The sequence below is a fragment of the Idiotropiscis lumnitzeri genome, chromosome 1 (genome assembly GCF_059441095.1).
Source record: "Idiotropiscis lumnitzeri isolate Australia: NSW breed Sydney's pygmy pipehorse chromosome 1, RoL_Ilum_1.0, whole genome shotgun sequence".
In the NCBI taxonomy this organism is placed as follows: domain Eukaryota; kingdom Metazoa; phylum Chordata; class Actinopteri; order Syngnathiformes; family Syngnathidae; genus Idiotropiscis; species Idiotropiscis lumnitzeri.
In genome coordinates, this window is record NC_142391.1 from 2,051,511 (window position 1) to 2,064,899 (window position 13,389).

Below are 13,389 nucleotides of genomic sequence, written 5' to 3' on the forward strand. Positions count from 1 at the left end.
TCTATATATATATATATATATATATATATATATATATATATATATATATTCCTGCAAAATAAAAAAATGCAGTCACAGATAAAAAAAGGGACAAAAAAAGGCACTCCATTTTTTTTTTTTTACACTTAGCATTATTTCAAAAGATGTTTTCATTCTACAGTGAGCAAATGCAGTGGTGAGCGGTCAGGCCTTCAAGGCCTTCTCTGCTGGCCTAACATAATCAAGAAATCAAATTTTTATGATAATTGATAATTTAATTTATATATATATATATATATATATATATATATATAATTCATGTCATTATGTTGTGTTTTTCTGGGTGAGATTTTTTTTGTCCAATCAGAATTCAGCTATCTTGTGTTGCTAGGCAGATTTCATAATATAGCGGCACAGTCGTTTTTGCTGATCTTTCAGATTTTTAGCGGCGCGCGTCTGTGCTGTGTATGTCAACGTTTCTCACAGTTGATTGACAGTTGCGATAGCCAATCAGATCACAAGTTGGTGACAGTAAGGCCTTCTCGCTGGCCTTACGTTCATTTTGTGATCGGGCAGCGCTATGGGGAATCAACACACCAGAAAGTCGGAACTGGCGACCGTTGGAAAATCCAAAATATATTCTTGCTTTTTTTAAACCACCAAAGGTGGGAAAGGTGCGGATTTAATTGCAGATACGCTCGCGAGGCCATTTTCAAGACGGACCTTCCAAGAGACGCTCTTTCGTGAGTCGAAGTGGTGCAACACTCAATGCGTGTCTCTCCCTATATTATTTGTCCAACCACGGTGTCATAAATTCTATTATCAGGGGGGATTCGTTGAAATCGGACGAAGTCGGACTTTACTGAAGGTGGGAAACGCACAACCCGCCACTGAGAAAATGTATGTACAATAGACTTGTGGACAATGCATACTTTTTGAACAAAATGCAACTCAATTCTTACGAGAACACTTTTTGTGATGACATTCAACAGATTTTTGGGGATGCATTCAGTTCCTGACTGACCTGCAGCAGCTCGAAGGCAGCCAGCATCTCTCCAGCCATGCCGTTCCCACGGTAGATCTGGTAGTATTCCAGTTGAGGGGGGAAGCGCGGCGGACCGTAGTGCTCCTCGGCCATCTTCACCACCGGCTTGGCAAAAGTTCTGCCCATGAAGTCCGCTTTACCCTGAGAGAACCAGTCAAAGATTTCAATCATATTATCTTAGGCAAGAAACAAAAAAGTCTCAAGCCCGAAAAGACGCAGGAAGGAATCATTTTGGTCATTTCCAGGGATCCTTCAAAGGTGAACCAATTGTAGAGAATTTGGTCCAATTGCTGCCCAATTTGAAGATGTGGTCCTCAAGCGCAGGTCTGCGGCCTGGTACTGAGCTTTTTTATTTTCTTTTTTTTGCAGTGCATAAATGTCCCGATTTGGTAATGTGCATCAGCAACCATGCAAGCTGTCCCTAGCGGGAAAAAAAGCGACTGAACTAGAGAGACAACTGACACTGTGACTTGTCGTTTGTTCAGTATTGCACAAGAATTATTTAAAAATTGACTGGGCATCATAAAATTTGGTCGACATGTCTGGCCCACCAAAAACAGAAAAGCCATTTTAGGGACAACCCTTTGAATCACCATCGGTTCACTAATGCACGCGACATTTATTTGAAAAGTCAGCCCCCAAAGCCAGTTTGACCGAGCAACAAGAAATGGCGTCGGCATGTCTGTCACGAGTAGACCCACAAAAAAAGTCTCAACAATTCATGACTGAAAATAGACAGAAAGTCTGCCATTTTGGTTCTAACACTGTGACTCGCTATTGCAGGCGTGGGCAAACTACGGCCCGGGGGCCACATGCGGCCCATTAAACATAATAATCCGTCCCGGACTTGAAAAACTTGAAAAAACTTGAAGAAAACTTGAGAAAAACTTGAAAAAATGTAAATGAAATGTATTTACCAAAATTTGCTCCTGGTCCGGCCCCTCTGTCGAATTTTAGAACCCATTGTGGCCCGCCAATCAAAAGGTTTGCCCACCCCTGCCCTATTGGGTCAGTGGGTTTATTACAAAATTCAGTCCCTGAACCCCGTTGAAATTAACAACGTGTCATTTGGCATTTGGCGGGCATGTCCAAAAAGAAATCTCCGGAAGCCATGCCTGAAACGACACAGTGGGCTCTTCCATTTTGGTTTGAAGCAGCCCCATTCGGCTCATTTTAGCCATTTCCAGGTTCAAAATCCCCCTTTGGAGTTTGTGAACCTCAGTTATACGGCAGATGCGCAACACAAATTTGCAAGAATTTAAAGTTGTTATCGCAGGTGGGCGGAAATTCGACTTTGATGACTCGCCACAGCACAAGAAAACTCGTAAGGTCTGACTTTGATGAAAGCAAAGTATTGAAAACATGGCTCGTGAGGCGCATGTTTCCAGGCGGATTGTTCAGAGCAAATCAATAAAAAACATGAAAGAGGGGGGTGGGGGGTTGCAGGTTAAAAAAAAAAAATAACCAGTGTACTGCAAAACAGTTGAAGCGATGCCTCCACTTGTGTGATTATCTCTCTTGCAGTTAGTGGTTATAAGGATTGTCATTGGAAGAAAAACAAAAAAAACCCACAAAATTCCCTCAAAGGAATGCAACAGGCACAAGTGGGTCGAGGACTGTTTTGTCACTTGGTGTGCGCTTCTTATTCCTCTTGCATGCCTTTTGTCAAATTACACATTTAATTCTGTGTCACGACATCCAGACGTCTCACACTCTACTTATCCAACATTGTCGTCCGAAACAATCGGAAAGCAAATGTAAAAAGCAGCAGTCAGCAAAAATGCAAATGCTTGGCTCATGTGACGTCGAGACAACGCAACTGGAAGCATGACATCATCACGACATCATCAACAGCTACAAATGAAAACATGACACTTCATTGAGGTAGACACGTGATCAGAATAACATGATTTTTTTATTACAATTTTAATTGTTTTTTTTTTTGTATTTCTAATTTGAATTTTGCTTTCACTCTAGTTTTTCTTTTTCATTACTTTATTATTTTTTTTTTTTAGTTTTTAATTTTCAACAACAAAAACAACAAAATCATTCAAATAACTTAAATAAAATCAAAACAAACCCCCACACACACAAAGACAAAATACAATTAATCTAATTCCGGACCAATTTTGTTAAAAGACGATTCAAATACAATTCAAAATCAAAATACATATAAAAGAAAATACATGAAAATGAAAACAATAAAACAGAAACTGAAATGCAAATGAAACTGATGTGCTGCCATAATTGAAAGAAAATTATTTTGTAAATTATTCAGCGACAATAGAGGGTTAAAATATTAGAAACGGCGCTTCAAGTGCGGCGCCTCACCCGACAAAATCAACTCAACGTCGTAGCTATTAAGCTTCTCGATATTCCGAGCAGTTGAGGGAGAAAAAAAAAAAGTCCTCTTTGTCAATGAACCCAGATCAAATCTTGCAGGTGTACCTAATGAAGCGTCTGTAAATGTTGTTGGGAAAGAAAAGGAGCAAGTCTCACCACTGTGTCTTGATCGTAGAGCTCGATGACGATAATGGGAGGGTCGTCTCGCAGCTCGCTGGCCTCGCCGAACAACTCCACGTTCTCGAAGAGCAGCAGCTGATCCCACGTCGGGCACAGCGTCTCCGGCAGCACCTGCGCCAAACATCCACAACGAGCGCATAAAAAAAAAAAGAAAAAAGTTACAATGGATTCAACATTTTTGGAATCCAGTAGAGTACGTTCAATTATCCTGGCACATTTTTTATTTTTGCTTCTGTAAAATACATTGTAATTGAATTATTATTTGATTGGAGTACAAAGGACCTCAGTCGACTTTGATCGCAAGGGAGAGAAAATGCAAATCGGAACAGAATTTGTGGTACGCCGCTTTAGTCTCATTTGGACAGTGGTGTGCGGTCAAGGCCTCTGCTGGCCTAACATCATCAAGAAATCATGATCAAATTCTTCACATTGATGTCATATTATATCCTAGTGTTGTATTTGTGGGTTTTTTGTGAGTTTCTATCCAATCAGAATTCAGCTAGCTCCTGTTGCCAGGCAGATTTCATAATATTATTCTGTGTGTGCGTGTGTGTGACGGGTGTTTACAGTTGATAGATAGTTGCAATCGCCAATCAGATCGCAAGTTGATGACAGTAAGGCCTTCTCGCTGGCCTTACGCTGAAGGTGAAGAACGCGACTTGTGATTGGATACTCACTTGTGAAGGGGCAGCGCTAAGCGGAATCAACACACCCGGAAGTCGTCACTGGCGACCGTTCAAATATCTTAAATATATTTTTGCTTTTTTTAAACCACAATGGCCGAAGGAGGGAAAAGTGTGGATTTAATTGCAGATACGCTTGCGAGGCCATTTTCAAGAGGCGAGGACGTCCAACATTCACTCAGTATTGTGTAAGTGTCTTTCTGCATACTATTTGTCCAAGCCGTGGTGTCATAAATGATTGTATTATTTAAGTCCAACTTCACTGAAGGCTGACGTGTGAAATGAACGGCCCGCCACTGCATTGTGGCGCTCACCTCAGTGACTTGGCTTTGTGTGGAGAAGAAGACGCGTGCAAAGGGATCCGACAATCCGGTGCTGTCGGCAGCAAAGAGGCTGCGGGCTTGATACATGTGCACCCTCAGCTGGAAGATTTGCTTCACTGTACACACACACACACACACAAAAAAGAAAATCTTGATATTCTGTAAAATTCATCTTCAAACATTTTTCATTGAAAAATAGTGCGATATTTTGCCACACTGAAAAATCATTCACAAATTTAAGCAAAAACAAAATTTTCATGAAACTTCTTTTGATGTCTTGGCAAAGAATTTTTTTCTAGATATTCTCATTCATCCCGGTCATTTCTTCGTCAGGCTTGATGAAGCCTTCTCAGACGAAAAACGTCTTCGAAGACAGAGCAGTCCAGTTGCGATGGAAATTTCAGGCTTTCAAAATAAGAGACAGTTAACGACCCTATAAAGTCAGACTTCAAAAACGTGAACCATTCCCACGCCTCAACAACGAGGCGCTCTAAATGTGGACGCGTCTTACTCATGTATGTGAGGCTGATGGGCGGCGAGAGGGGCAAGCCGGGCCCTTTGACGAGCCGATTCTCCTCGAATCCGTTAGGAAGTCCGCACAGATAGTCTTTACGTTGACGGTTCAGACCCAGCCACAAATAAATCTCAATCTTAGACTGCACGGTCCAGCCCGCAGGGCCGAAACCTCGCTTACCGGGGATCTTGAAGGAGACAAGCACATATTTTAAAAAAATAAAATAAAATAAAATAGGTCAAATGAAATGCAGCCAGTACACAATACTTAATTAAATGATGCAATAAAAATGATAAGTTTCATAAGCTATTTAGAATTTGAAATACAATTTTTAAAGTAGATTTAAATGAACAATTATTTATTCAAACAATATTTGAAAAAGCGTTCATAAAATACATATTTTGACTTTATTATTAGCAAAAAATCGATCCAGTAGGAATTATTTAATGATTTTCTGAAAAGAAAAAAAAAATACTACGGTTATATTTTGGATGTATAAGAGAAGGCAATTAATAAAAAATTAAATCTCAAATGACTATTTTAATTGAGCAAATAATGAATAATATAAAAAAAATAATGTTGACTGCGTATGTCACATTCTTCATTTTACCAGAATTATTTCATCTTTCTCAAATAAGTCATTCGGTGAAATAAATAAATGCTAAATACAATTTTAATATTCTATTATTTCATTATTTACATTTTTCAACAATCTTAATTAATATTTAATTTTCCTTGAACGTCGGTGTGCGTCGGTCGGTGTGTGTGTGCGTGCGTGTGTCGCGCACCCGCAGGAAGATGGTTTTGACTTTGCCGCAGTCCTTCCCTCGTTCTTCGTCCATGCCGGAGTACAAGATGTCCTTGGAGGGAACGCGGGCGTACGCGATGCGCTTGCCATTGCTGATCATCCAGATGAAAACATCTGGAACGCTGTGTTGCGGCTGCCGGGACGCATCACACCATCAATTGTCAACGACATTCTCTTGACTCCCACGATCAACGTGTGGACACAAATTTGCGTTTGATATGCGGCGGACTACATTTGCCATATACTCGGATAACTATTTGTCATTATTTCAGACGTGGATATTTTATCTGTTAACTCATTTACTGCCATTGACGGCCATTTTTTTCTCTGCTGATAGTGAATGATTCAACGAGATCTGGCACACACCCCCGTCTCATTTAAAGTGCCTCTGAATAACCCAAAAGAAAGTACAAGTGTTCTAGTAGGCTTTTCTTTACATTTTTTTTGTTGTTGCTGGACTGCTGTTTAGAACTGTTCAGCAATCCTTCCACCTTGACTGTGGCCCCAGTTCCAGTTGAAACAAAGTTTCAGTTACTTTTTACTTGCATTCATTGCACTATATAAGTATCAAATATATAATATATAAGTATAAAAAAAAAGGATGAAAAAATCCTGGGTCATAAGTAACAAAATGGTGGAAAAGGTTTTGAACGGATCTCGATCAGAAAAAGCTGTCATTCGAAAAAGAGTGTGTTGTTGTTTTTTGTGTAAGCGACATGCGTCTTACTTCATCTGCCAGGAATCGGAGCTTTTGGAGGAAGAGCTGCGTCAGCTTGACCTTCTCTCGCACCGTGCTCTTCTTCACCTGAGAGCGCATGGCTTTGGCCTGCTGGCCGACGGCCTCCTGCCATGGCAAACGTTGATCGTTAACTCGGCTTCCTCCTTTGCTACACGCCAAATGTGACACACTGTGTGTTTAATCGTTCACAAAGTAACGTATTTTTACGGCCAAAAGACGCGCTGTATCAAAAGGCGCAGCACCAGTTGAGGGTGCTATTTCTGTATTTAATACTTATACTGGGCGCGATACAATTTTAATTGAATGTAATTAAATCGATTTTCAAAATAAAACTATGAACAAAAATATGAACCGAGATTATATTCAACTATCTAAATTTAAATGATACTTACTGCTGCGTTAAACTTAAATGTCAGAACCCAATAATAATGTATTTAATACTTATACTGGGCGCGACGCACTACGAGGCACATGCTAGCTCGCGCATGCTAGCTCGCGCATGCTAGCTCGCGCATGCTAGCTCGCGCATGCTAGCTCGCGCATGCTAGCTCGCGCATGCTAGCTCGCGCATGCTAGCTCGCGCATGCTAGCTCGCGCATGCTAGCTCGCGCATGCTAGCTCGCGCATGCTAGCTCGCGCATGCTAGCTCCCTCATGCTAGCTCGCGCACAAAACATGTATCTCTCATGCCATTCATATCCCCAAACAAAATAAAAAACATATTCACATAATGTTTTTGTCACAGTCAATTTGAAGCATCGATGTATCACACTTTGGCCAGGATGGTGTGCTATCATTCTCTCTGAAATACCCCAAGGGGTTCAGGCCCAACGGTCGAGAGAGTTGCTCAGTCTTATATAATAGGCGTGTCAGGCAAGACAAATGCGCCTCGTTAGTTTTGGTGAAGATTTGGGACTTTAAAGTGCGCCTTATGGTCGTGAAAATACAGTACATGTATTTGTATTTTAGTTTTCCAGATGGCCGCCTCATAGGTCTGAGTTGGAATTTCAGTTTGGGTCTGGGTGGGTTTTTAAATTTCATTTCATTTAGTTCCGTTCCATTCCGTTCAGTTCAGTGGCATGTAACGGAATCTAAATTCAAATAGTTATGACGTTCAATTCAATTGCATTTGAATGTGATTTACTTCTTTTAAATTCAATTTGAATCCAAATTCAAATTACAGTTAGATTGAAATCAATTTCATGATTTAAATATAATTTGCGATCAACATTCATTTTAAATAAAAAAAATCAATCTGAATTGCAGTTAATTACCGTTTCATAAATTATATTTCAATATACCCCGAATAAGTTTTAGAGAACAAATGGATGCATAAAATTGATCCAAATTAAAATTTCAATCAAGCAAGACTTCAGTTCAAATGTGAGTCAATTTCAATTCTCACAATAAAATACAATTTTAATTTAATGTAATTAAATCGATTTTCAATATAAAACTATGAACAAGAATATGAACCGAGATTATATTCAACTAACTAAATTTAAATGATACTTACTGCTGCGTTAAACTTAAACGTCAGAACCCAATATATTTATATATATATATTTCCATTCCAATTCAATTAAATGACTTCAATTCAACTGAAATGATTCCAAAATGAAATTAAAATTGAATACAATGAAATTCTTATTATAATGTGACTTTATAAAGACAGCCCAATTCAGGTCATATTTCAGATGTCAAATTGAAAATGAAAGCAAAATGAAATCAAATTAAATGGAACAGAATGGAATAAAAGTCCAGTACCACTTCAGCCATGCACAGCTTCAGCCGTTCCCTGTCCAGTTTGGTTTTGCCCGACAGGTTCTGGTCCGTGTTCGCCAGCACCAGAAACTGACTAAATGGACAAAAGTCTGCATTGAACTCGGACGTTCTGATTTTATTTTATTTTTTTTTAATAAATGTGCCGATTTTGCGTGTGTCCGGACCTGCATCTCTGGCCGAGCTCTTCCAAGACGCCCCTCAGCCTGCGCTCGGGATAGGCCTTTTCTGTCTTGATGATCTCTTGCACGTCGTTCAGACCTTCCTCCTGCGCGAAAAAAAAAAAAAATCAATAAGAAAATACCAGCGTGTCAAAGCGTCTCTTTTGATCGTTCGCCAAGCGTAGCAAACGGCGCCGCTTGCCAGTTTGTGGGCGATGTTGTCGATGATGTTGGCGTTGTACAGCCGCCGCCTCTGGTCCTGCCACCAACTCTTGATGTAAATGCACGGCTTGCGCTCAAAGTACGGCAGGTGGAAGTAGTTGCTGGAAGGAAAAGGGTAGGGTATCAAAGGAGGGTTTTTCCAGTCAAGGGTAGAAATCGAATTAGGGATTCAAGACAGGGTTACGGTTTCAAATTAGGGAGCTAGGAGTTGGTGTTTCACGCTAATGTTGACGTTTGGAATTGGGGTGTCAAGTGAGTTTCAAACAAAGGTTTTTAGACAAGATTAAGGATTTGAAATTAGGGCTTTGAGCCTGTGGTAGGGTTGCAAGCGTACATTAGAGTGTCAAACAAAGGTTAGGGTTTAAATTTATGGTTAAGGATTTTAATTTCGCCTTTTGGTCGAGGTTTTCAAATGAAGGTTTCAAGTCTTGATTAGGGTTTTAAATTAAGGTTTCAAATAAAGGTAGAGGTTTATGATCATGGTTCTGAGGCTGTGGTAGGGTTTCAAGCCTACAATAGAAATTCAAGCAATGGTTAAGGCTTAGGGTTTCAAGCTTGTGGAAGGATTTCAGGGTTTTAAATAAGGGTTAGGGAGCGAATTAGGGCTTTGAGTCTCTGGTAGGGTTTTCGAGCCGACATTAGTTTCAGAAAGGTTTAGGGTTTCAAACCACGGTTAGGAGTTCAAATTTGGGTTTCAAGTCGATGCTACGGTTCGAAGCTCAGGTTAGGGCTTGAAATTTTTAGGGTTCCAAGAGTTTCAAGCCAGGTTTGCAGTTCCTAATTAGGTCGGGTTAGGGTTTCAAATGAGTTTTTAAGATAAGTTTAGGTTTTTGAGCAAAGGTTGGGATTTCAAATGAGGGTTTCAAGGCAAGATTAGGGTCACAAGCAAAGTTTAGGGTTTTAAACGAGGCTTTTAAGCGCGAGTGTAGTGGAATGGTTCTTTGCTGCCGACCGGTCAGTGACGACGGGTTTCATGGGCGGAGTGGTCGCCACGGACGCCAGGTCGCCGTCGTCGTCCATCTCGTCCTCGCTGGAGTCGCGGATGAGTTCCGTCTCCTCCTCGCCGTCGGCTTTCTTATTCCCTCGCGATTTGGGCTGGTTGGCGCCGTCCAGCTCGTCGCCATAGTAACCTGAGAAGCGGCAATTGAATTGAATCGGCTTTTCTAGCGGAAAGTTGAAAATTTCACGCACTGAACTTTCGATTAGTGAGAATAGGAATCGACTAAAAGATTTTTTAAAAATATTAATTGCATTTTAAAACTCATCGATGCAAATGTAGTGCTTGAAATAAGGACAAAGAATTTCATTTTAAAATTGCACAAATTGTGCAGTGGGACACTTTTGGGTCATCAACAACAACATTTCTCTTTGACTCATTTGGTGCAATCTGGTTTTCGCCAGAAATAGAGGAGGCACTGCAGGAGGTCTATTTATTATATTATCATTATTAGCATTATTTCTAACTTCGGGTTTTGCTGTTTTATGTTCATTTTATGTTTTATGTATGACAAGCACTTTGCTTCAGCTGCAGGTGTTTTTTTTTTTTTAAAGCGCAACATGAAAAATAAAATGGACTGAACCAGTACCTATGGTGACCTCAAAGTTGATGGGTTTGTCGCCAATCTTCCTGTCAATCATGGTGGCCTCCAGGAAGGAACCAAAGAGGAAGAATTCCTCAATCTTGCCCGTCGCATTCTGTCAAACAAACAAAACAAAACAAACAAAACAAAACAAGCGCTTTTCATCAGACTGCAAACCATCTCGCGGTCCTGAATGACATCAGCCCAGTTGGTGAGAAACGGTTCCGCCTATTTTTTTTCCAACCGCTGATTCCTACCGTATTCTTTTTTTCTTGCTGGAAGGCAAATCTATTCGTTCATTTGATAGATTCAATGTTGAACACAATATCCTGTGGGTCTGGAAAAAGTCAAAATTATGGGCTGATATTTGTGCCACTAGAAATGGAATTTGAATATTATCGATTTGAATTGCTACACATGAATATTTGAATGGGAAATATTTGAAAATTGGAAAATGGTTAATTCTTGATTTACATAAATTGTATATTTATTGTTTAATTTGAATCTGAATTTTTCCATCTGAAGTTGTTTTTTTTGTAATTATATCCCAATAAACATGAAAATGAATTTAAGACTGTAAAATGTGTTTTTAATTCCTAAAAAAAAAATTCAAATGCTGCAAATGCTCACATTCATTTCACCGATTAAAAATGAAAACCTCAGTGACATTCATACGGGAACTTTGGGGTGCCTCTAGAATGAGCAATGGATTCCAGGTACGTCGAGCTCCTCGTCGGTCAATCAGCCCCTTCGTTATGACGGGTCTAAACCACGCCATTGATATTGGCAGCCGCCATCCTCAGACGTTACTTTGATTGTGCTTTTGCAGTACCGAAAGAGACCACTGGAGGGCGCCAAAGCGACGGGCACTTGCAAGGCTGGTTGCTCATTTTTTCACCATAAATTTCTCTGGCGTATCTTATATTTTATGTATATCTTATATTCCGTGCGATGGCGGCTGGCAATACTAAGGACGCAAATGCTGTAAAATGGCTGGCAGTGAATGAATTTTAAAAAAGAAAAGCAACAAAAAAAAAGCACATATTTGTACAAAACGTTACAAGATATAATAAAAGAGAATGTAAAGAAATCAATTGATTTTAGAGTATTACTACTGTACATGTGCTAGTAGTTGGGTGTTCGGGTGAGTGTCTTTAAGGGGTGTGGCCAAGTAAGTGATGTCAGGAGCTGGAGCTGCTGCTCCTTGTAAGTGTTCTCATTTTGATTTCGAGTGTTTGACTGCTTGTTCCGTTCAATAAAGAAGTTATATCGGTGTCTGGGGCTCTCCTTGCCCACAAGCGAGGGCATCACCGTGCTTCAATTGCAAAAACAATTTTTTAAAAAACGCACCTCTGAGATGTTGGGGATGCACTCCAGCTGCACCTCGGTGGAGCTGGAGGTGTCGGGCGAGGAGGGGTCCAGGATCTCCACCGACAGGCTGATGAGGAGGCGTGCCCTGAAGGACACTCCCTCGCCCAGACCCTCGTTCAGCTCCTGGTACTCGTCCATCAGCGTGTAGGTGCGCGTGGAGCCGTACATGTTGACCCAGGCGGGGCCCAACGTGGGCAGGAAGCCTGGAAGCAGGTCAAAAATGCAGTGTTAAAGGTTAGAAAGTAGGGTTTCAAGTCAGGGGAAGGGTTTGAAATTTCAAGCAAAGGGTTAGGGTTACAAATGAGGGACTCATGCGGGAGATCGGGTTTCAAACTGGGTTTTCAAATGGGAGGGTAAGGCTTTAAATACTGAGTTAGGCTTTCAAATTAGGGTTCCGAGCAAAGATTAGATCAAACAAAGATTAGGGTTTCCAATGAGGATTTGAAGCGAGAGCGAGGGTTTCAAGTTAGACTTGCAAGCTTGAGTTGGAGCGTCAAGTTAGGGATTCAAGTCTGGGTTAAGGTTTCAAGCAAAGGTTAGGTTTTGAAATTAGGGTTTCAAGGTAAGGGTAGGTTTCCAAAATGAATATTTCAAGACAAAATTAGAAGTTTGGGTTTCAAGTCAGGATCAGGGTATCATATTAAAGTTTCAAATCAAGGTTCCAAGCAAAAGTTAGGGTTCCAAATTATGTTTCTTGACTCCAGGTATGAAGATGAGTTTAGGGTTTTAAATTAAGGTTTCAAGTCAATGTTCCAAAATTAACGTTTGAAGTCAGAGTTAGGAATTCAAGATTGAGTATCAAATTAAGGTTTTTAGAAAAGGTTAGTATTTCAAAGGGTGTCAAATCAATGTTCGGGTTTCAGATTACGGTTTCAAACAAATGTCATGGCTTTAAGCCAGGGTTTAGGTTTCCATCAATCTTTGGGGTTTCAAATGAGGGAAGAAATGATTGACGCCGGTGACACTTTGGAGTTGCCAAAGCGCCTTCTTGGCAGGGCTCACCTTTGTCCCCGTCGTTGGAGATCTTCCTCAAATCCAGGAAGTGCGTCCCCATGGCCACGTCGTTCACTTTGTCCGAATCTCGGATTTGGACTTTCATGCGCTTGCACAGCGGCGGGAACATCTCGGTGAACACGATCTGTTCGTTCCAGATGGGCTCGTAGCAGCTTTTCTGAACCGTCGTCTTACCCTGGGAACACACTTGGCTTTATTTTTTGGCTTTCAGTCAAATGGAAATGTGTCCGGCTGCCTGGTGTGGCATAATGTGTCATGTGATGATGCCATTGTGGTAGGGTTTCAAGTGACGGTTAGGGTTTCAAGCCAGGGGTAGGGTTTTTCTGGTTAAAGTTTGGGTTTTCAAAGAAAGGTTAGGTTAATAGGGTTTCAATTAAGGGGTTTCAGCCTTAAAACAGGTGTGGGCAAAATACGGCCCGGGGGCCACATGCGGCCCATATAATGTTTTAATCCAGCCCGTTTAATCCAGCACTTGAAAAAAATGAAATGAATAAACCTTGTTCATGATTTATTTTCGAAATACTGAGGTGTGTCAAAGACAGATATTTTTTTGTTATGCTTTTGTTCATGATCATTTAAAATTAAATGGGGTTTTTTTCGCCAATAAAAAAATTTGCCCACCCCTACCTGAAGATATAACAAAGTT

General features: G+C 40.6%; 1 protein-coding gene across 1 annotated transcript in view; it reads right to left on the minus strand.

The window, feature by feature from the left end:
- LOC148342630 (otoferlin-like) overlaps window positions 1-13,389 on the minus strand; it is a 34,411-nt gene that overhangs the window by 14,209 nt on the left and 6,813 nt on the right. Inside the window, exons 10-22 of the mRNA XM_088303718.1 lie at window positions 12,732-12,918; window positions 11,709-11,932; window positions 10,365-10,473; window positions 9,731-9,908; window positions 8,759-8,879; window positions 8,563-8,663; window positions 8,381-8,471; window positions 6,603-6,719; window positions 5,856-6,008; window positions 5,065-5,254; window positions 4,545-4,669; window positions 3,524-3,658; window positions 1,004-1,165 (exon numbers count right to left, since the gene is read on the minus strand). Of these exons, the coding sequence (XP_088159844.1) occupies window positions 1,004-1,165; window positions 3,524-3,658; window positions 4,545-4,669; window positions 5,065-5,254; window positions 5,856-6,008; window positions 6,603-6,719; window positions 8,381-8,471; window positions 8,563-8,663; window positions 8,759-8,879; window positions 9,731-9,908; window positions 10,365-10,473; window positions 11,709-11,932; window positions 12,732-12,918 (1,893 nt within the window). The remainder of the gene's footprint in view (window positions 1-1,003; window positions 1,166-3,523; window positions 3,659-4,544; window positions 4,670-5,064; window positions 5,255-5,855; window positions 6,009-6,602; window positions 6,720-8,380; window positions 8,472-8,562; window positions 8,664-8,758; window positions 8,880-9,730; window positions 9,909-10,364; window positions 10,474-11,708; window positions 11,933-12,731; window positions 12,919-13,389) is intronic.